At 48.1% G+C, this 20,987-nt stretch overlaps 1 protein-coding gene across 3 annotated transcripts in view; it reads left to right on the forward strand.

Moving 5' to 3' along the window:
* Nucleotides 1-20,987, forward strand: part of PHIP (pleckstrin homology domain interacting protein) — a 163,403-nt gene that overhangs the window by 128,487 nt on the left and 13,929 nt on the right. For all 3 annotated transcript variants that reach the window (XR_010990687.1, XM_068165151.1, XM_068165152.1), the window contains exons 30-36: nucleotides 2,503-2,658; nucleotides 6,377-6,497; nucleotides 10,047-10,172; nucleotides 14,729-14,801; nucleotides 15,367-15,417; nucleotides 16,543-16,692; nucleotides 19,208-19,360. Coding sequence is in view for 2 of the 3 variants with exons in the window: in XM_068165151.1 (XP_068021252.1) it covers nucleotides 2,503-2,658; nucleotides 6,377-6,497; nucleotides 10,047-10,172; nucleotides 14,729-14,801; nucleotides 15,367-15,417; nucleotides 16,543-16,692; nucleotides 19,208-19,360 (830 nt within the window). In the remaining variant the exon portion in view is untranslated. The remainder of the gene's footprint in view (nucleotides 1-2,502; nucleotides 2,659-6,376; nucleotides 6,498-10,046; nucleotides 10,173-14,728; nucleotides 14,802-15,366; nucleotides 15,418-16,542; nucleotides 16,693-19,207; nucleotides 19,361-20,987) is intronic.

Genomic DNA, 20,987 nt, shown 5'->3' on the forward strand with positions numbered 1-20,987 from the left:
TACTGGGCCGCTCTTTACCATAAATAGCATACCAAAGTTAGAGTGGTAACATCATCATTAACTAAAATAGGCAGATGACCAAAGCTAAGGCTGATGGATTTTGTAGCCACAAATCTTGCTTTTATTAACAGCTTCCTTGAAAACAATAGATGTATTTTAGAGGAGCTCTTTTCATCATCCTCTGCAAATCTGCTGCTGTTACATTATTGATGATCAAATTGGGTTGATCTTTAAGAATGCTCAAATTGGCTTGCTTAGGAGCTCTGCTGTTGGCATTTGACCTCACAAAGCTGTGCACCACTCCCTGGAGAACCTTTTAATGTCAACAGCAAAGTCATTCTCCTAAACTCCATCTGAAAGTCATTGGCCATTTCTTACCAAAATAAGTTCTTACAAAGACTTTTGGGTTGAAAACAAAAACCCAAGCAATCAAAACACACATTTTGAACTGTGATAAAGGAGTGTCTTCACCGGGTCTGAAAAAGTCTGCAGTTGGCAGAAGAGGAGAATTCCTACCCTGTACCCCGACTGCCTGGTGAGGACTTAGGTTTCATGTACAGAAATGGTATTTGGCTACATCCAACACTGGAAGTGTTTTAGAAGAGACTGGATGGGGCACTTAGTGCTATGGTTTAGTTGATTAGATGGTGTTGGGTGATAGGTTGGACTTGATGATCTCAAAGGTCTTTTCCAACCTGGTTAATTCTGTTCCTTTTCCCATCCCTTTTGCTATCCCTTTTGCTATCCCTTTTGCTATCCCTTTTGCTATCCCTTTTGCTATCCCTTTTGCTATCCCTTTTGCTATCCCTTTTGCTATCCCTTTTGCTATCCCTTTTGCTATCCCTTTTGCTATCCCTTTTGCTATCCCTTTTGCTATCCCTTTTGCTATCCCTTTTGCTATCCCTTTTGCTATCCCTTTTGCTATCCCTTTTGCTATCCCTTTTGCTATCCCTTTTGCTATCCCTTTTGCTATCCCTTTTGCTATCCCTTTTGCTATCCCTTTTGCTATCCCTTTTGCTATCCCTTTTGCTATCCCTTTTGCTATCCCTTTTGCTATCCCTTTTGCTATCCCTTTTGCTATCCCTTTTGCTATCCCTTTTGCTATCCCTTTTGCTATCCCTTTTGCTATCCCTTTTGCTATCCCTTTTGCTATCCCTTTTGCTATCCCTTTTGCTATCCCTTTTGCTATCCCTTTTGCTATCCCTTTTGCTATCCCTTTTGCTATCCCTTTTGCTATCCCTTTTGCTATCCCTTTTGCTATCCCTTTTGCTATCCCTTTTGCTATCCCTTTTGCTATCCCTTTTGCTATCCCTTTTGCTATCCCTTTTGCTATCCCTTTTGCTATCCCTTTTGCTATCCCTTTTGCTATCCCTTTTGCTATCCCTTTTGCTATCCCTTTTGCTATCCCTTTTGCTATCCCTTTTGCTATCCCTTTTGCTATCCCTTTTGCTATCCCTTTTGCTATCCCTTTTGCTATCCCTTTTGCTATCCCTTTTGCTATCCCTTTTGCTATCCCTTTTGCTATCCCTTTTGCTATCCCTTTTGCTATCCCTTTTGCTATCCCTTTTGCTATCCCTTTTGCTATCCCTTTTGCTATCCCTTTTGCTATCCCTTTTGCTATCCCTTTTGCTATCCCTTTTGCTATCCCTTTTGCTATCCCTTTTGCTATCCCTTTTGCTATCCCTTTTGCTATCCCTTTTGCTATCCCTTTTGCTATCCCTTTTGCTATCCCTTTTGCTATCCCTTTTGCTATCCCTTTTGCTATCCCTTTTGCTATCCCTTTTGCTATCCCTTTTGCTATCCCTTTTGCTATCCCTTTTGCTATCCCTTTTGCTATCCCTTTTGCTATCCCTTTTGCTATCCCTTTTGCTATCCCTTTTGCTATCCCTTTTGCTATCCCTTTTGCTATCCCTTTTGCTATCCCTTTTGCTATCCCTTTTGCTATCCCTTTTGCTATCCCTTTTGCTATCCCTTTTGCTATCCCTTTTGCTATCCCTTTTGCTATCCCTTTTGCTATCCCTTTTGCTATCCCTTTTGCTATCCCTTTTGCTATCCCTTTTGCTATCCCTTTTGCTATCCCTTTTGCTATCCCTTTTGCTATCCCTTCTCCTATCCCTTCTCCTATCCCTTCTCCTATCCCTTCTCCTATCCCTTCTCCTATCCCTTCTCCTATCCCTTCTCCTATCCCTTCTCCTATCCCTTCTCCTATCCCTTCTCCTATCCCTTCTCCTATCCCTTTCCCCATTCCTACCCCCAATCCTTTCCCAATCCTTTCCTATTCTATTCCATTCGTATTCTATTCCATTCCTTTCCTATCCTATTCCTTTCCTATCCTATTCCTTTCCTATCCTATTCCTGTTCTAAAATGCCTCTGAGCAAATCAAGCCCCCATGCATTTGTTTTGCTTAGTGAAACGCTGTTAAGTACCTCTGAGTGGGAGGTGTGTGTATTACCCAAGATGCAGAGATCCCTGCTTTATTTAGCTTTCATGTTGCCTTCTAGCTGTATTTCCAGAAGAACTGGGAACCAGCGTTCCTTTGACAGATGATGAACGTAGGACGCTGCTCTACAAGCCTCTGGACGGAGAGTGGGGCTCCAGAACCCGAGACGAGGAGTGCGACAGAGTTATTGCAGGGATAAACCAGCTCATGACCCTGGGTAAATCCTGAGTGATGTGGGGCTTGGGTTTGTCCTGTGGTTTTTCAGTCCATGCTCATGTGTGCTTCTGAACCTACCAAAACGAATGGGATGGGATACAACTTGCACCTCTTGAGAGCAAAGCTTTCTCACAGCATGCTCCTACAGTGGCTACACTTAACACCTGCTTTAGCTCCCGTTTTCAAGGGGGACTCTTGCTTTTTAGTAGATAATGTGACATGTGCTAGGGGCTTAGGTTTTACATGCCAAAACCAAGTTCCTAGGGGTTTGGGTTTTTTGGTTTAGCTACAAGATTCTCCTATTGAATTTAAAATGTCAAACTATGTGAGGAACACAATTAATTATATTAGAGGCAGACAGGGGGAAAATGTTATCTGCTTCCTTAGAGTATGGATGCTGATGTGTGTTTGTCTTTCTGGGTTGCTTTTCCTCCTCAATACTGTCTGGGTTGTGTGCAAAGACCAGGCTGGATGAGGCTCTGGCCAGGCTGATCTAGTGTGGGGTGTCCCTGCCCATGGCAGGGGGGTTGGAACTAGATGATCCTTGTGGTCCCTTCCAACCCTGACTGATACTATGAAAGTGTGGAGGAAAAAAGTAACTGAGGAACTTCTGACAAGCTACTTGCTGTTTGGCTGGGTAGCAATCACTCTTTACAGGCAGCTTCTGAGAAGCTAATGGCTAAAGCATTTAACACATCACTGCCACATGTACGTGATCAAAGATGGGTGTCTGAGGTGCAGATCCACCAGTGGAGTACAGGCTGAGTCCTGAGCCTCTTGTATGTTTTGTTAGGAGCAGCCTGTGCTATGGGGTGACTGGGCATAAATTGAATATGCAGCTTGTCACCTTGTTTGTAACTGTTTGTAAGTACCCAAAGCAATTTGAGACACTTGGCTTTCAAAAAAGCCCCAACCCTCTCACTTTGAAGTGTTTCTGATGCCTATGTGTCCCACCTGATGGCTTCTCTGGTGACACACGACTGCATGAGAAGATTCTCATTGCTTCCAAAAGAACAGGCAATGCCCAGACAGTGCAGTAATCCAGGGTACAGAATTATGAGGAATTATTTAGTATCATAGTATCAGTCAGGGGTGGAAGGGACCACAAGGATCAGCTAGTTCCAACCCCCCTGCCATGGGCAGGGACACCCCACACTAGATCAGGCTGCCCAGAGCCTCAGCCAGCCTGGGCTTAAACACCTCCAGGGATGGGGCCCCAACCACCTCCCTGGACAACCCATTCCAGGGCTTCACCACTCTCCTGGGGAAGAACTTCCTCCTCACCTCCAGCCTGAATCTCCCCACCTCACAGCAGAGCAGCTCCAGCCCTCTGCTCATCCTCCTGGCCCTTCTCTGGACACCTTCCAGCACCTCCACATCCCTCTTGCAATAGGGGCTCCAGAACTGGAGGCAGTACTCCAGGTGGGGTCTCCCCAGAGCTGAGCAGAGGGGGAGAATCACCTCCCTTGCCCTGCTTGCCACACTTCTCCTGATGCAGCCCAGGATCTGGTTGGCTTTGCGGGCTGCAAGTGCACACTGAGAGCTCCTGTTGAGCTTCTCCTCCCCCAGCACCCCCAAGTCTCTCTCCTCAGGGCTGCTTTCCAGCCAGTCCCTGCCCAGCCTGGATTTGTGCCTGGGATTGTCTCGACCCAGATGCAGGACCCTGCCCTTGGTCTTGTTGAACCTCATGAGGTTGGCTTGTGCCCACCTCTGCAGCCTTTCCAGGTCCCTCTGGATGGATCCCTTCCCTCCAGCCTGTCTGCTGCACCACACAGCTTGGTGTCATCAGCAAACTTGCTGAGGGTGCACTCAATGCCACTGTCCATGGCACCCACCCATTTGCAAGGAAAGGAAATTTTAGTTGTTCACCCTGTGTGGCCTAAGAGCTTTGACATTGTGTTGCTCGGCTGACTGCTTAGTTTGGGGTTGAACTACAGCCTATGTGGTGCATGGTGGTGCAAAGCAGCAGCTGCTGGAACATTCCTAAGAGTGAGCAAACAGCTTTCAGAAGAGCAGTCTGCTTAGCACCCATGTGCTGGCTCTTTTTAAAGACTGGAGAGAGACTTCAAAGGTTTTCCTTGGTTTGTATTGTGACATTTTCCTTTGAGGTCCAAAGTGTTTGATATGTGGAAGCATTCATGAGGCTTCTAAGCAAAGGAGATGAAAACTCAGCTGTGTAGGTGCACAAATTGTTCAGAAGCCTTCTCACACTATGGCGGATTTGTTGTGGAAGGCTGCTTTGCTGCTAGGTAGGGCCAGGAGATGGTGTTTCTGCTTTGAGTTTGGGGTTTTTTCCCCCCACCTATCTTCCTAAGGTTGAAATAGTGCTGTGTCATTTTGATGGCAAGAGTGGCATTGTTTGCTGTGTTATAAAACCAAATGAAATAGAATAGACCAGACCAGGTTGGAAGAGACCTTCAAGATCATCGTGTCCAACCTATCATCCAACACCACCTAAACAACTAACCCATGGCACCAAGCACCCCATCAAGTCTCCTCCTGAACACCTCCAGTGATGGTGACTCCACCACCTCCCCAGGCAGCCCATTCCAATGGGCAATCACTCTCTCTGTGTAAAACTTCCTCCTGACCTCCAGCCTGAACCTCCCCTAGCACAGCCTGAGACTGTGTCCTCTTGTTCTGGTGCTGGCTGCCTGGGAGAAGAGACCAACCTCTGCCTGTCTACAACCTCCCTTCAGGTAGTTGTAGAGAGCAAGAAGGTCACCCCTGAGTCTCCTCCTCTCCAGGCTAAGCAACCCCAGCTCCCTCAGCCTCTCCTCACAGGGCTGTGTTCCAAACCCCTCACCAACTTCGTTGCCCTTCTCTGGACTCGTTCCGGCAAGTCAACCTCCTTCCTAAACTGAGGAGCCCAGAACTGGACACAGGACTCGAGGTGTGGCCTAACCAGTGCAGTGTCCAGGGGCACAATGACCTCCCTGCTCCTGCTGGCCACACTCTTCCTGATGCAGGCCAGGATGCCATTGGCCTTCTTGGCCCCCTGGGCACACTGCAGGCTCATGTTCAGCCTACCATCAACCAGCACCCCCAGGTCCCTCTCTGCCTGGCTGCTCTCAGCCACTCTGACCCCAGCCTGTAGCACTGCATGGGGTTGCTGTGGCCAATGTTCAGAACCTGGCACTTGGATGTGTTCAATCTCCTGCCCTTGGACTCTGCCCATCTGTCCAGCCTGTTGAGGTCCCTCTGCAGAGCCTCTCTACCCTCCAGCAGATCAACTCCTGCCCCCAGCTTGCTGTCAGCTGCACATTTACTGATGATGGTCTCAATGCCCTCATCCAGATCATCAATAAAGATGTTAAAGAGGATGGGGCCCAGTTCCAAGTACTGAGAATTCAATTATCTCGTGGTCACTGGCATGACCAAATGAACCAGCACAGCAAACACCACAGTGCAGCTCTTCAGACATACACCATCTCTACATTTAAATCTGCCTTTTAGGGGTGTGCATGTTGCCTGTGCTTGCTGTGCCTCTGAGGAGCATGGTGCAGACCCCTCAGCAAGCACTTCCTCAGGTGACAAACTGCTCAGGATATCTGGAGTAGTTTTTCTTTTGGGGGAAGGTGCTGTGTGTGTCAAACATGAAGGAAGAGCATATGTTGTGAGGAGGTGAATGTTGAAACCACTCAGGGGCTCTTGTGAGATATATCTATATAACTTTGGGGGGTTTTTAATTGTTGTTGTTTTTTTTCTGTCCTGTCTAGATATTGCCTCTGCATTTGTGGCACCTGTGGATCTTCAAGCTTACCCCATGTATTGCACTGTTGTGGCATACCCCACAGACCTCAGTACCATTAAACAAAGACTGGAAAGCAGATTTTACAGGTTAGAGACAAGTCTCAGTTCCCACTGTGAAACACTGCCAGCTGTAGTTTTTGAGAGCTTCTTCATAGAATCATAGAGTTTGTTAGGGTTGGAAAGGACCTCAAGGATCAGCCAGCTCCAACCCCCCTGCCGTGGGCAGGGACACCTCACACTACATCACATTGCTCAGAGCCACATCCAACCTGGCCTTAAAAACCTCCAGAGGTGATTAGTCTGATCCAGATGGGCTTCATCTACAGTGTTGTCACTGAGAGAAAAGTGCCAGGAGTTCAGAAGCAAGAGCTTAGGCTAAATGTAGAGGGAGATGTGCTTTACACTGTATTGAAACCCAACCAACTGTATTCAGCTTCTCCCCACTTCATTCTGGAGACAGTCACATCTGGGGCTCTGCAGTCTGGATCTGATACACAGCAGAGTATGAATGGATGTTGGGAAGGCTTGCTGCAAGCTGTTGCTGAGGCCAAGTCAAAGACATCAGATGCTTATAGACAGTTATGCCATTGTGCAAACATTGGTGTGTTTGTTTGGATTAATGTGTTTTAAAACTGACTGAGAGCCTTTCACTCTGGCTTTTGGTGTTAGACCTTTGCATTTAGAATCATAGGATTGTTAGGGTTGGAAGGGACATCAAGGATCTACTAGTTCCAACCCTCTGCCCTGGGCAGGGACACCTCATACTAGATGAGGTTGCTCACAGCCACATCCAACCTGGTCTTCAAAACCTCCAGGGATGAGGCTTTTAAGACTGAGGGAGTTGGGGTTGTTCAACCTTCCAGTATCTTAAGGGGGTTACAAGAAAGCCAGGGAGGGACTTTTGAGGGTGTCAGGGAGTGACAGGACTGGGGGGAATGGAAACAAAATAGAAATGGGTAGATTGAGATTGGACGTTAGGAAGAAGTTGTTCCCCATTAGGGGGGTGAGAGACTGGCACAGGTTGCCCAGGGAGGTGGTGGAAGCCTCATGCCTGGAGGTGTTTGCAGTCAGGCTGGATGTGGCTGTGAGAAACCTGATGCAGCATGAGGCATCCCTGGCCATGGCAGCAGGGCTGGATCTGGCTGATCCTGGAGTTCCCTTCCAGCTCTAACAATTCTGTGATTCTATGGTTTTGTCCTGTGCAATTTTGCCCTATTTGGGCCTGATGGAAGGGAGGCATGGTGGGGTGGGAGAAATGGAACACTGGGACTTGTGGTTCAGTCTGGTTGGGGGAAGGTTTTGGGGGGCTGTCATGTGTCCTGCATGTGTATTAGGTGATCAGGATTCATGTCTTCTGTATTTTCCTGTGCATTCTTCCATACATTTCTGTATTTCTCTCCAGTTCAGCAAGATCCTTTTTATTATCCTTCCTTTGGGAGTAAAATTACTTCTGTCCACTCTTTAAACTAAGACACCCAGCTTTCCCTTCTCTAACCTGCTGCTTTGCAATCAGTGCCTGCAAAGACTTCTTGCTGGATTTTGTTTCTCCTGCCAGAAGAGTGAGCAGTTCCTGCTGGCAGCCAGGAAGGCTTCTTCAGTGCATCAGGTGTTACTAGTTTGTAGCATTGCCAAGGCCTGCTTAGGTAACAAGCAACCTGTGCTTCTGGGAGCTTTTCATAAAGCTTTCCTTAAAACATGAGTACTTTTTTTTTGCTCTTCTGAACCAGGAGTCTCAGCCTGCCTCTATGGCTTGAAAAATGCAGCTCTAAACAGGAAAAAAAACAGAATTGGTTTCCCAGTCACTACTGGCATTAATGCTGGCCCCATAAATGTTATGCTGGGCTGAACATAGAATCAGAGAACCAATAAGGTTGGAAAAGCCCTCAGAGATCTCCCCCTCTACTCAGCTCTGGGGAGACCCCACCTGGAGTACTGCCTCCAGTTCTGGAGCCCCTATTCCAAGAGGGATGTGGACATGCTGGAAGGTGTCCAGAGAAGGGCCACGAGGATGATCAGAGGGCTGGAGCACCTCTCCTATGAGGACAGACTGAAGGAGTTGGGGCTGTTCAGTCTGCAGAAGAGAAGGCTCCCAGGTGACCTCATTGTGGCCTTCCAGTATCTGAAGGGGGCTACAGGAAGGCTGGGGAAGGACTGCTGAGGATCTCAGGGAGTGCTAGGACTAGGGGGAATGGAATGAAGCTGGAGGTGGGGAGATTGAGGCTGGAGGGGAGGAGGAAGTTCTTCCCCATGAGAGTGGTGAAGCCCTGGAATGGGTTGTCCAGGGAGGTGGTTGGGGCCCTGTCCCTGGAGGTGTTTAAGGCCTGGCTGGCTGAGGCTCTGGCCAGGCTCTGATCTAGTGTGGGGTGTCCCTGCCCATGGCAGGGGGGTTGGAACTAGCTGATCCTTGTGGTCCCTTCCAACCCTGACTGATACTATGATACTATGATAAGTCCAACCTGTCACCCCATACCATCTCATCAACTAAACCATGGCACTATGTGCCTCATCCAGCCTCTTTTTGAACACCTCCAGTGATGGTGACTCCACCACCTCCCTGGGCAGCACATTCCAAGGGCAAATTACTCTTTCTGGGAAGAACTTTCTCCTTGCTTCCAGCCTAAACTTCCCCTGGCACAGCTTGAGACTGTGTCCTCTTGTTCTGTTGGTAGTTGCCTGGGAGGAGGGACCAACCCCCACCTGGCTACAACCTCCCTTCAGGGAGTTGGAGAGAGCAAGAAGGTCTCCCCTGAGCCTCCTCTTCTCCAGGCTAAACAACCCCAGCTCCCTCAGCCTCTCCTCACAGGGCTGTGCTCAAGGCCTCTCCCCAGCCTCATTGCCCTTCTCTGGACCCCTTCAAGTGTCTCAATGTCCTTCTTAAATTGAGGCGCCCAGAACTGGACACAGTGCTCAAGGTGTGGCCTGACCAGTGCTGAGTACAGGGGCAGAATGACCTCCCTGCTCCTGCTGGCCACACTGTTCCTGGTGTGAAGTGATGCCCTGCTTTGCTCTGCAGAACACTTGTGCAGCATCTCCCTTCACCATGTTTAGCGAGTATGATTGTACAGCTCTGTAACTTCTGGGCTGTCAGTGTTTAGCTGGCACAGTATTTTCCCTTCTTGTTGTGTCTTTTATTATTGTTTAGACTTGGATGGGATTCTTGTGCAGTTGTTTTTTTCTTTCTGCATCATCTTTTGTGATGTGGCTATTCCATAGCTCCTGAAATCGGAGCTGGGTGAGGAGATCTGATCGCTGACAGAAAAATCTGTCCTTCAAATAATTACTGCCATCTTGCTAATCCTTAGCTGTGACTTAAGAGGTGAGACAGGGTGGATTATGCAGATCAGGAGGGCACAATAAAAGCTGAAGCACCACAGCTGAATTTTCCTGAGGAGTGTCAGATTGGTTCTTCAAGCCGTTTGTGTGCAGCCCTGCAGGAAGCCTGAGCAAGCTGCCTTCTGCTGGTCACACCAAGCAACGGATCGAAGCGTGCAGGGTTTCTCATCACGGAAAAGGAAACAACAAATGAAGGAGATGATGCATTGGAAATTGGAGATGAGGCTCCTTTCCCTGCTAGATATGAAATATGTCTTTTCTTTTTCCTCCTGCCCTTCCCCTCTTCCCTCCCTTCCTACGCAGGCGCCTCTCCTCGTTGATGTGGGAAGTCCGATACATAGAACACAACACTCGCACCTTCAATGAACCTGGAAGCCCTATTGTCAAATCTGCCAAGTTTGTCACAGATCTCCTCCTACACTTCATAAAGTGAGTTGCTTTTAGCTCTGTTGTTGTTCCTGTCTCCTACCCAAGGTATTTAGCCTTCTCAGATATGAGTTTTGAAGTGTGGGCAGTAAGTCGAGAGAGGTTCTCGGAGCTCCCCCTCTGCTCTGCCCTGGCGAGGCTGCAGCTGGAATATTGTGTCCAGTTCTGGGCCCCTCAGGTCAAGGACCTCAGGGAACTGCTTGAAAGAGTCCAGCACAGAGCCACAAAAATGATGGAGGGAGTGGAACATCTTCCTTACAAGAAGAGACTGAGGGAGCTGAGGGCTTTGTAGCTTGGAGAAGAGGAGACTGAGAGGTGACCTTATTAATGTTTATAAAGCTGTGCAGGGTGAATGCCCAGAGGCTGGAGCCAGGCTCTGCTGGGGGATGCCCAATGCCACCACAAGTTTCAGGCTGGAGGTCAGGAGGAAGTCTTACACAGAGAGAGTGATTGCCCATTGGAATGGGCTGCCTGGGGAGGTGGTGGAGTCACCATCACTGGAGGTGTTCAGGAGGAGACTTGATGGGGTGCTTGGTGCCATGGGTTAGTTGATAAGGTGGTGTTGGATGATAGGTTGGATGCGATGATCTTGAAGGTCTCTTCCAACCTGCTTCTATTCTATTCTAAGTGGCAGTGGTGGAAGTTGAGGCATAGGAAGCTCCATGGAAACATGAAGAACTCTTTTTTTCCCTGTGAGGGTGACAGAGCACTGGAAGAGGCTGCCCAGGGGGGTTGTGGAGTCTCCTTCTCTTGAGATATTAGAGACCCACCTGGATGTATTGCTGTGTGAGCTGCTCTAGGTGACCCTGCTCTGGCAGGGGGCTTGGACTGGACAATCTTCTGAGGTCTCTTCCAACCCCTCACATTCTGTGGTTCTGTGATAGTTCTGCAGCTAGAACAAGCCTGTGGTCTGCCTGCTGGGGCAGGGAAGAATCAAGTTTGTCTTGGCAGTGAATTCCAAAGTTTGCAAAACAAGCTGAAGTTTCATTGTGCATAGATTGGCACAGATTGGCATGGCTTTTTATTCCAAGAGACTTCCTGCTGCCTTATCAAAATGGGTCTGGATGTTTTCGTGGCTTGAAAGATGTAGGTAAGTCAGGAGTTCTAATAGTGAGTTTAAAGACTGCCTGTGTGGACAGAGTTGGGGGCATTTAATTCTGGCCTTTCCAATCCATGCCATGATTAAAAAGAGTATTTGCTATGCAGAGCAGAACTGGGGAGCTCTGTAGCTGACAGAAATAGCAGTTGTCTGTCAGGTGTTCTGGTTGGCTGTGTTAAAGCTCAGGGACAAAATGGTTTGGTTTCTCAGTCAGTTGGCACATCTGCAGATCCCAAGTGTGTAAGAAGAGCCTCCTGATTTGTCCACTGCCTTCATGTGCTTGTACACAGTGATAGCTGCTCTCCCCTTCTCGAAGCAGCTGGATACTTCAGCAGTTTAGCAGAAATAGCAGCACTGGTAGTCATTTACTTTCTCTTTGTTAAATTGAATCTTGTCCTTTCTTTTGGCTGCTCTCAAGGCCATTACAGCTGAATAGTGCATTTGGAAGGCTAGGACTTTGACTCCAGTATCTGAAAGGGGCCTGCAGGAATGGTGGGAAGGGACTTTTGAGGGTGTCAGGGAGGGATAGGACTGGGGGGAATGGAGCAAAACTAGAAGTGGGGAGATTCAGATTGGGTGTCAGGAAGTTCTTCCCCATGAAGGTGGTGAGAGACTGGCACAGGTTGCCCAGGGAGGTGGTGGAAGCCTCATGCCTGGAGGTTTTTCAGGCCACACTGGATGTGGCTGTGAGGAAGTTGCTGTAGTGTGAGGTGTCCCTGCCCATGGCAGGGGGTTTGGAACTGGATGCTCCTTGAGGTCCCTTCCAACCCTAACAACAATTCCATGCTTGTGTGATCTTTGGTACCTCCAGTGCCTATCACTTGTGCCACTGGCTGGAGAATGAGAAATCCTTCACTGCTTCAGAGGTCAAAGGTTTTTGTGAACTACACCTCTAGGAGCAGTGATGTATCTAGAGGGCTTCTCTGTTCCTGATTTTGTTCAATATTTTTGTCCTGCATGGGTTTTTTTCTGATTAATTAAGCAGCTGAGGGTTTTTCAAAGTGTGTGTGCTTTTAATTAGCTTAGCTAAATTAGTGCAACACACCAATAGCCTTATTTAATAATGGCCTGGATCTTGTGTCTATTAATAACTCACTGAAGTGAGCTGGCAAGGCACCTAAAGCCCAGGTGCTTTGTTGTTTGTTTTAGGGTTCTAACTGTAGGGTAAAGGCTTAGGCCATCTAAGACAAACCTTCGGGTTCTAACAAGAGTGGAATTTCTAGATCCTTTTGAGACTCTTGAGGCTTATTCTCTAAGGTATCTAAGTTGTCTTCAAAAGCAGACTAGACTAGACTAGACTAGAATTGAATTGAATTAACCAAGTTGGAAAAGACCTTCGAGATCATCGAGTCCAACCTATCACCCAACACCACCTAATCAACTAACCCATGGCACCAAGTGCCTCATCCAGGCTCTTCCTAAACACCTCCAGTGATGGTGACTCCACCACCTCCCTGTAATAAGGTCTTCCCTGAGCCTCCTCTTCTCCAGGCTAAGCAACCCCAGCTCCTTCAGCCTCTCCTCACAGGGCTGTGCTCCAAACCCCTCCCCAGCTTTGTTGCCCTTCTCTGGACACCTTCCAGCATCTCAACCTCCTTCCTAAACTGAGGGGCCCAGAACTGGACACAGGACTCCAGGTGTGGCCTAACCAGTGCAGTGTCCAGGGGCAGAATGACCTCCCTGCTCCTGCTGGCCACTCTGTTCCTGATACAGGCCAGGATGCCATTGGCTTTCTTGGCCACCTGGGCACACTGCAGGCTCATGTTCAGCCTACTGTCAACCAGCACCCCCAGGTCCCTTTCTGCCTGGCTGCTCTCAACCACTCTGACCCCAGCCTGTAGCTCTGCATGGGGTTGTTGTGGCCAATGTGCAGCCCCTGGCACTTGGATGTGTTCAATCTCCTGCCCTTGGACTCTGCCCATCTGTCCAGCCTGTCCAGGTCCCTCTGCAGAGCCTCTCTACCCTCCAGCAGATCAACTCCTGCCCCCAGCTTGGTGTCGTCAGCAAATTTACTGATGATGGACTCAATTCCCTCATCCAGATCATCAATAAAGATATTGAACAGGATGGGGCCCAGCACTGCTAGTGCCTGGCTGCCAGCTGGCTGTGGCACCATTCACCACCACTCTCTGTGCCTGGCCCTGCAGCCAGTTCCTAACCCAGCTCAGAGTGCTGCTGTCGAAGCAAGGGGCTGCCAGCTTGGCCAGGAGTTTGCTATGGGGGACGGTGTCAAAGGCCTTGCTGAAGTCCAGCCAGACTACATCCACAGCCTGCCCCACTTCCACCAGGCAGTCACCTGGGCATAGAAGGAGATCAGATTGGTCAGGCAGGACCTGCCCTTCCTAAATCCATGCTGGCTGGGCCTAGAAGATAGAGGGGGTGGGGAGGATGTGGCTTGCCTGGTTTGGTTTTTCACCTTCTCCCCAGGCTGTTCACTGCAGCCTGTGTTGCAGCTTATGATTGCAGTGCAGAGCTGCTGAATGTTTACTCCCTGTTTTGTTTTCTGGTGGTTTGTAGCCCCAGCAGCAGAACAACTTTGGGGGTTTGTGGAGTGCAGGAGCTTGTTGTGTTATGCAAGAATTGAAAATCACTGTTTGCATTTCTGATGTAATTATGCAGGCACTAACAATAGCTTTGTTAGCCCTTACACAAATAAACATTTACATTTCAAATGCCTGCCATCCTGGATGCTGAGGTTCTGAATTGCACTTCTGTGCACTGCAGCCACCCTGGTGTTTCTGACAAAGCTAGGTGGCTCTCAAGCCCTTCAGATGTGGTGTGGAATTCAGCTTTTCCACTGCTAATGATGAATGCATGGAAAATGATTGTCTGATTCCCAGTTTTAAAGCATGGGCACTGTTTAGTGATCTGTGTTATGCAGAGTGCAGATAATGTTGTACAGCTTTCTGGGGGAAGAAAATCAGCTCTTGCTAAGGTTGTGTAGCCTGGAGAAGAGGAGGCTCAGGAGACCTTATTGCTGTCCAGAACTACCTGAAGGCAGGTTGTAGCCAGGTGGGGGTTGGTCTTTCCTCCCAGACAACCAGCACCAGAACAAGAGGACACAGTCTCAAGCTGTGCCAGAGGAGGTTTAGGCTGGAGGTGAGGAGAAAGTTCTTCCCAGCAAGAGTAACTGGCCATTGGGTTGTGCTGCCCAGGGAGGTGGTGGAGTCCCCATCCCTGGAGGTGTTCAAGAGGGGATTGGATGTGGCACTTAGAGCCATGGTTTAGTTAGTCATGAGGTGTTGGGTGATAGGTTGGACTTGATGATCTCTGAGGTCTTTTCCAACCTTATTGGTTCTATGATTCTTCTCTTGCTGCTGCAGTCCTCTTAGTATCCATCCAGCATTAAACAGCATTTTATTTAGGAATGGGTCCCTAGACATTTCCCTAGGCCAAATGCAGCTGACTCCACAGGTGTCGATGGAAAAGAAATGATAGTCTGTGTTTCTCTTTTACACAGAGACCAGAGTTGCTATGACATCATTCCACTCTACAATGCCATGAAGAAGAAAGTGTTGTCTGACTCTGATGAGGTAAGTGGTCGTGTCTTAGACATTGGCATTCATAGACTGGAGAATCAGGACCACTGTTTGTTTCCTACTGGATACAAAAGTGCTGTTTTCAGTCCCTGTGAGGGAGTGGGAGGTACTTTTCTGTAAGTTACATGTTTCCTTTTATCAGCTAGGAGACTTGGTGAAAATGAAGCCTCTTCTCCTTTAGTGCTGACAGCTTTAACTGGTTATTAGGGAATTTAGATGCTGCTTAGAATTTTGGGATGCTCTTAGAAGTGGTGGAACACTGGAACAGGTGGGTGAGGCCCCATCCCTGGACATATTCAAGGTCAGGCTCAACAAGGCTCTGACCAACCTGATCCAGTGGACGATGTCCCTGCTGACTGCAGGGGGGTTGGACCAGATGGCATTTGGAGGTCCCTTCCAACCCAGACCATTCTGTGATTCTTGAACCTGATGGTCAGAAGGGGAGCAGCCAGAGGGCTGAGGACAGAAGTGTAAAGGTTCCAGTTGTGAAAGATCTCACCTACTCATACATGCTTGTATTTCTTTAACCTTTTGATGCGGCTCCTTGTCTTGCTCAAAGGAAGAAGAGAAAGATACAAATGTGCCAGGAACTTCCACTAGAAAGAGAAAGGTAAAATGCTTCAGTTTGTATTTGTGAATGATTTACAGTGCTGTAAGCAATCAGAAATGCATTTCTAAAGAGGCTGCTTGAGAGCAGCCCTGAAGAAAAGGACCTGAGGGTGCTGGGGGATGAGAAGCTCAACATGAGCCAGCAGTGAGCACTTGCAGCCCAGAAAGCCAATCAGATCCTGGGCTGCATCAGGAGAAGTGTGGCCAGCAGGTCAAGGGAGGTGATTCTCCCCCTCTACACCAATCTGGTGAGACCCCCCCTGGAGCACTGTGTCCAGTTCTGGAGCCTCTATTACAAGAAGGAAGTGGAGGTGCTGGAAGGTGTCCAGAGAAGGGCCACAAAGATGGTCAGAGGGCTGGAGCTGCTCTCCTATGGAGACAGACTGAGTGTTGGGATTGTTCAGTTTGGAGATGAGAAGGCTCTGAGGAGACTTAATTGTGGCCTTCCAGGATCTGAAGGGGGCTACAAGAAAGCTGGGGAGGGACTTTTGAGGGTGTCAGGGAGTGATAGGACTGGGGGGAATGAAGCACAACTCGAAATGGGTAGATTGAGATTGGATGTTAGGAAGAAGTTGTTCCCCATGAGGGTGGTGAGAGACTGGCACAGGTTGCCCAAGGACGTGGTGGAAGCCTCCTGCCTGGAGGTGTTTGCAGCCAGGCTGGATGTGGCTGTGAGCAACCTGCTGTAGTGTGAGGTGTCCCTGCCCATGGCAGGGGGGGTTGGATGATCCTTGAGGTCCCTTCCAAGCCTGATGATTCCAAATAAAGGCATGTAAAACTGAGAACCTGTACTCTTGTGTATCATCATTGATGGGGTGCTTGGTGCCATGGGTTAGTTGTTTAGGTGGGTTGGATTGGTTGATGGGTTTGACACCATGATCTTCAAGGTCTGTTCCAACCTGGTCTGGTCTATTCTAAATAAATGGTTTATCAGCTTTTGGGAAGTTTTCAACTTCGAGACCTGTTGACCGCCGAGCTGCTCGGTGTAAAAGCATTTCTGTCCGTGCTGCTGGGTGTTCCAAAGCCATTAATCAGTGCTGGTTAGTCCTGCAGGCTACCCTCTCCACGAGGTTTTCTAGAAGCAGCTGACTTGTTTAACAGCTGCCAGGCCACGCTGTCGTTGCAGGACCACCAGCCGAAGCGGCGGCTGCGGAACAGAGCTCAGTCCTACGACATCCAGTCCTGGAAGAAGCAGTGCCAGGAGCTGCTCAACCTCATTTTTCAGTGTGAGGACTCTGAACCCTTTCGCCAGCCGGTGGATCTCCTGGAGTACCCCGTGAGTAGCTCCGATCAGGAGGGCTGGTTCCAATGCAGCTGTTAGGTGGGGGGGTGTGTGTGGTGGGTGGGGGTTTCTCCCCAGCTATGCTGCCTCTATTTTCCCCAGCTCTCTTCTGCTGGGAGCTCCAGGCAGAGCTGTTGTTTGCAGGGCTCGGCTGTCACCTCATGCTGATGTTTATTGTCTTTTTAAAGTAACTTTGAAAGAAATGCTGCTGCTCTGCTCTCAAGCACTTGCAAATTGTTCTATCTTTAGGGATGCTGATGTTGTTAAGTAAATTACAGCTTTTAAAATGAAGAGCCATCTTTGCTGAGGGAAAAGTGGCTGTGTTTGATCGTTGCCTGTGACAAGTGTTGTCAGGGATAAATTTTTAGCCTTTTCTTTTTTTTCTTTTCCCTTCCAGAACTATAAAAGCTAAAAGGAATTTGTGTATCACTCACCTGTGCTCGATGCACAAAAGGTGCTCACCCAAGAGCTGTAGTAACAATGACTCTCCCAATTTTCATTTTCTGCCTGAGTGATTACAGTGGAGTGCAGATAGCCCTGAGCAGCCAGCTGGAACTACAGAATAACACAAAAGTCTTGCTGCCTTGCATCTCTTGTAGCCTTTTAGGCTACCATTAAGTACTCAGCACTGGTTAGGCCACACCTCGAGTCCTGTGTCCAGTTCTGGGCCCCTCAGTTTAGGAAGGAGGTTGACTTGCTGGAACGAGTCCAGAGAAGGGCAACGAAGCTGGTGAGGGGTTTGGAACACAGCCCTGTGAGGAGAGGCTGAGGGAGCTGGGGTTGCTTAGCCTGGAAAGGAGGAGACTCAGGGGTGACCTTATTGCTCTCTACAACTACCTGAAGGGAGGTTGTAGACAGGCAGAGGTTGGTCTCTTCTCCCAGGCAGCCAGCACCAGAACAAGAGGACACAGTCTCAGGCTGCACCAGGGGAGGTTTAGGCTGGAGGTTAGGAAGAAGTTCTACACAGAGAGAGTGATTGCCCATTGGAATGGGCTGCCTGGGGAGGTGGTGGAGTCCCCATCATTGGAGGTGTTCAGAAGGAGACTTGATGGGGTGCTTGGTGCCATGGGTTAGTTGTTTAGGTGGTGTTGGATTGGTTGATGGGTTGGACACGATGATCTTGAAGGTCTCTTCCAACCTGCTCTGCTCTGCTCTGCTCTGCTCTGCTCTATTCTATTCTATTCTATTCTATTCTATTCTATTCTATTCTATTCTATTCTATTCTACAAAGCAAAGGTTTTTCCTGCTCTCCTCCTAGCTCATCTTGAGTTCTTCTTTAAAATATCACTCAGGTGATTAACATGGGGAAAATCTATCATCCTCATTAGAGAAATGCTTCTCTTTAGGAAGTTCTGTCTTGACACCCCTGCAGCCATTTGGCACCATTGTTTTTGAAGTAACTTAAACTTTATGTCGTGGCCAACCACAAGTGGCCCTTTGAGATGCTCAGATAAGCTGACAGAGAGCACCTGACTGGGCTTGGGCATGAAACACTGCTCCCTGGTGTCACAAACCTGCTCAGCATTCAGTAGCTGCTTCTGTTTATTCAACAATTCTATGATCCTATGAGTCAACAATTCTATGATGATCCTTACAGTTCAGTGATGATTGGCTACTGGAATGTGCTGCCCAGGTTGGTGCTGGAGTCACCATCACTGGAGGTGCTTAAGAGGAGACTGGATGAGGTACTTGGTGCCATTGTTTTGTTGATTAGATGGTGTTGGGTGATAGGTTGGACTCAATGATCTCTGAGGTCTATTCTATTCTATTCTATTCTATTCTATTCTATTCTATTCTATTCTATTCTATTCTAACAGTTCTATGATGTTCCTAACTTAACGTTTTTTGGTTAATTTTGGTATGTAGGCTTTTTTTGTCATGGAATCTTCTCATTCCTCCCTATCTTCCCCAGCCTAGGAATAAAAAGCAACTACATCAGTGGCTTGAGCAGGGTCTTCTTCCAGCCTGTGGAGTTTTCATTCACAGTACTTGCCCTAAATTGTCGGGTCTCCATTTGAGAAACTGCTGAGGTTACAGCAGGGATGTGCTAAGCCTCTAATTAGGTTCAAATACTCAAACTTCATATTTTAAAGCACATATGGGGAAAAAAAGAAGGTGTTAAGCTTAGTACCAAGTTGGAGCTGTTAAGTCGCCCAGAAAGCTTTGTAGTCACACTTTGATATCACGGTTACCTTCGTGACAGCGTGTCAGCCATACAAGCCTTGGGACACCGAAGTTTTGAGCTCTGTACTTCAGAAAATCTGTTTACAAAATGACTTCAATTTTCTACCAGTGAACTTTTAACCTCAGTCCTGTTGAGTCCCACTGTGAGGAGTTGTATGGTGTGTGATTAGAAAGGACCAAAATGCCTTCGGCTGTCTTCTTTCTCCTGTCCATTTAAAGAGAGCATTTGGTTTAAACAGGTTATCAAATGCATCCTAATTAAAATTACCCATTAAGACTTGGCAAGGGGGGGGATAAATTGTAATACTTTGCTTTTTCTTCACAGGATTATAGAGATATTATTGATACTCCTATGGATTTTGCTACTGTTAGAGAAACACTGGAAGCCGGCAACTATGAGTCACCAATGGAGTTATGTAAAGATGTGAGGCTTATTTTCAGCAACTCCAAGGCTTATACACCCAGTAAAAGATCGAGGGTAAGACTTGGATCTTTCTCTTTCAGAAGAAGTTTAATTCTTTCTCATCTTCAAACGTGAATATTACAGCTTTGCATTGTGAAGGGAAGCAATGAACCTGCAGTGTGCCCAGGCAGCCAGGAGGGCCAATGGCATCCTGGCCTGCATCAAGAACAGTGTGGCCAGCAGGAGCAGGGAGGTCATTCTGCCCCTGGACACTACACTGGTTAGGCCACACCTCGAGTCCTGTGTCCAGTTCTGGGCCCCTCAGTTTAGGAAGGAGGTTGACTTGCTGGAGTCCAGGGAAGGGCAATGAAGTTAGTGAGGGGTTTGGAACACAGCCCTGTGAGGAGAGACTGAGGGAGCTGGGGCTGCTTAGCCTGGAGAGGAGGAGACTCAGGGGTGACCTTACTGCTCTCTACAACTACCTGAAGGGAGGTTGTAGACAGGCAGAGGTTGGTCTCTTCTCCCAGGCATCCAATATCAGAACAAGAGGACACAGTCTCAGGCTGCACCAAGGGAGGTTTAGGCTGGAGGTTAGGAAGAAGTTCTACACAGAGAGAGTGATTGCCCATTGGAATGGGCTGCCTGGGGAGGTGGTGGAGTCACCATCACTGGAGGTGTTCAGGAGGAGACTTGATGGGGTGCTTGGTGCCATGGGTTAGTTGATTAGGTGGTGTTGGATGATAGGTTGGATACGATGATCTTGAAGGTCTCTTCCAACCTGGTCTGGTCTATTCTAATGTATGCTCTTTAAATGCCTGAAGTTCTGGTGTTCTGCAGATGTGTTTCAGAAGTAACTATGGGGAAGTGGAGCTAAAGGGAGAGCCACAGTGAAGGACATATCAGTGGAAGCATGATTGTAGAAGCATGATTGAAGGACAGATCTGTGGAAGCATGATAGTGGACTTTGGAAGAAGAAAGTAGATTTTTCAAGAGAGATGCACACACAGAGCCCCAAACTCCTGCTCTTTTGAGTTTGCCCCAAACTGAAATGATCAGATATGGAGAGCAGAGGAGGATGAAATCCTGTGTTGTTCACCGTTGTGCTGTGAGACTGTAATGAAGCCCTTAAGATTTCTGTGAAACAGAGCTGTTTACATAAAGCTACAGGAGCCTAGCAAACCATTCTGGCTGAGCTGGTGCTGAAGTGCCCTGCCCATGGTAGAGTTAATTCTTTCTTGCACTTGCAGTATCTGTTAGCAGCAAGGCTTATAACTGTGTTCTTATGCATGCTCAAGGCTTCTGGGTAGCTTTTCTTCTCCTCAAGTGCATTAGGTGTTAGGCTAGGATTAATAGTAGCTTTTGTGGTTGACTGTTCTAAGTAGTAATCATCAAGACTTTATTGCCCTAAAATGCAGGGACAAATCCTGTAGTAGGTGACTGATCTCTTGGGTCACTAGGAGGTATTCCCACTCAGTGTTTGGGCCACCTAAAAATCACTCCTGGCTCTCAGTTGCATCAGAGGGCAGGGCCTTCTGAGCAGGTCTGAATTCTTCTGTGATTGTTATTTCTCTTCTTGCTCACTTCCAACTGAGGCAGGAGAATGTTGCACATCTTAGCTCTTAGTGTGGTCTCACAGATTCTTCTGTCATTTCAGTGGCTTTTTTCATCCTTCTTCAAAACAGACTGGTTGAGTAGTGAACTT

Source organism: Melanerpes formicivorus, unplaced genomic scaffold, assembly GCF_026170545.1.
Source record: "Melanerpes formicivorus ecotype bairdi unplaced genomic scaffold, bMelFor1.0.p_v2 SCAF_85, whole genome shotgun sequence".
NCBI lineage: Eukaryota > Metazoa > Chordata > Aves > Piciformes > Picidae > Melanerpes > Melanerpes formicivorus.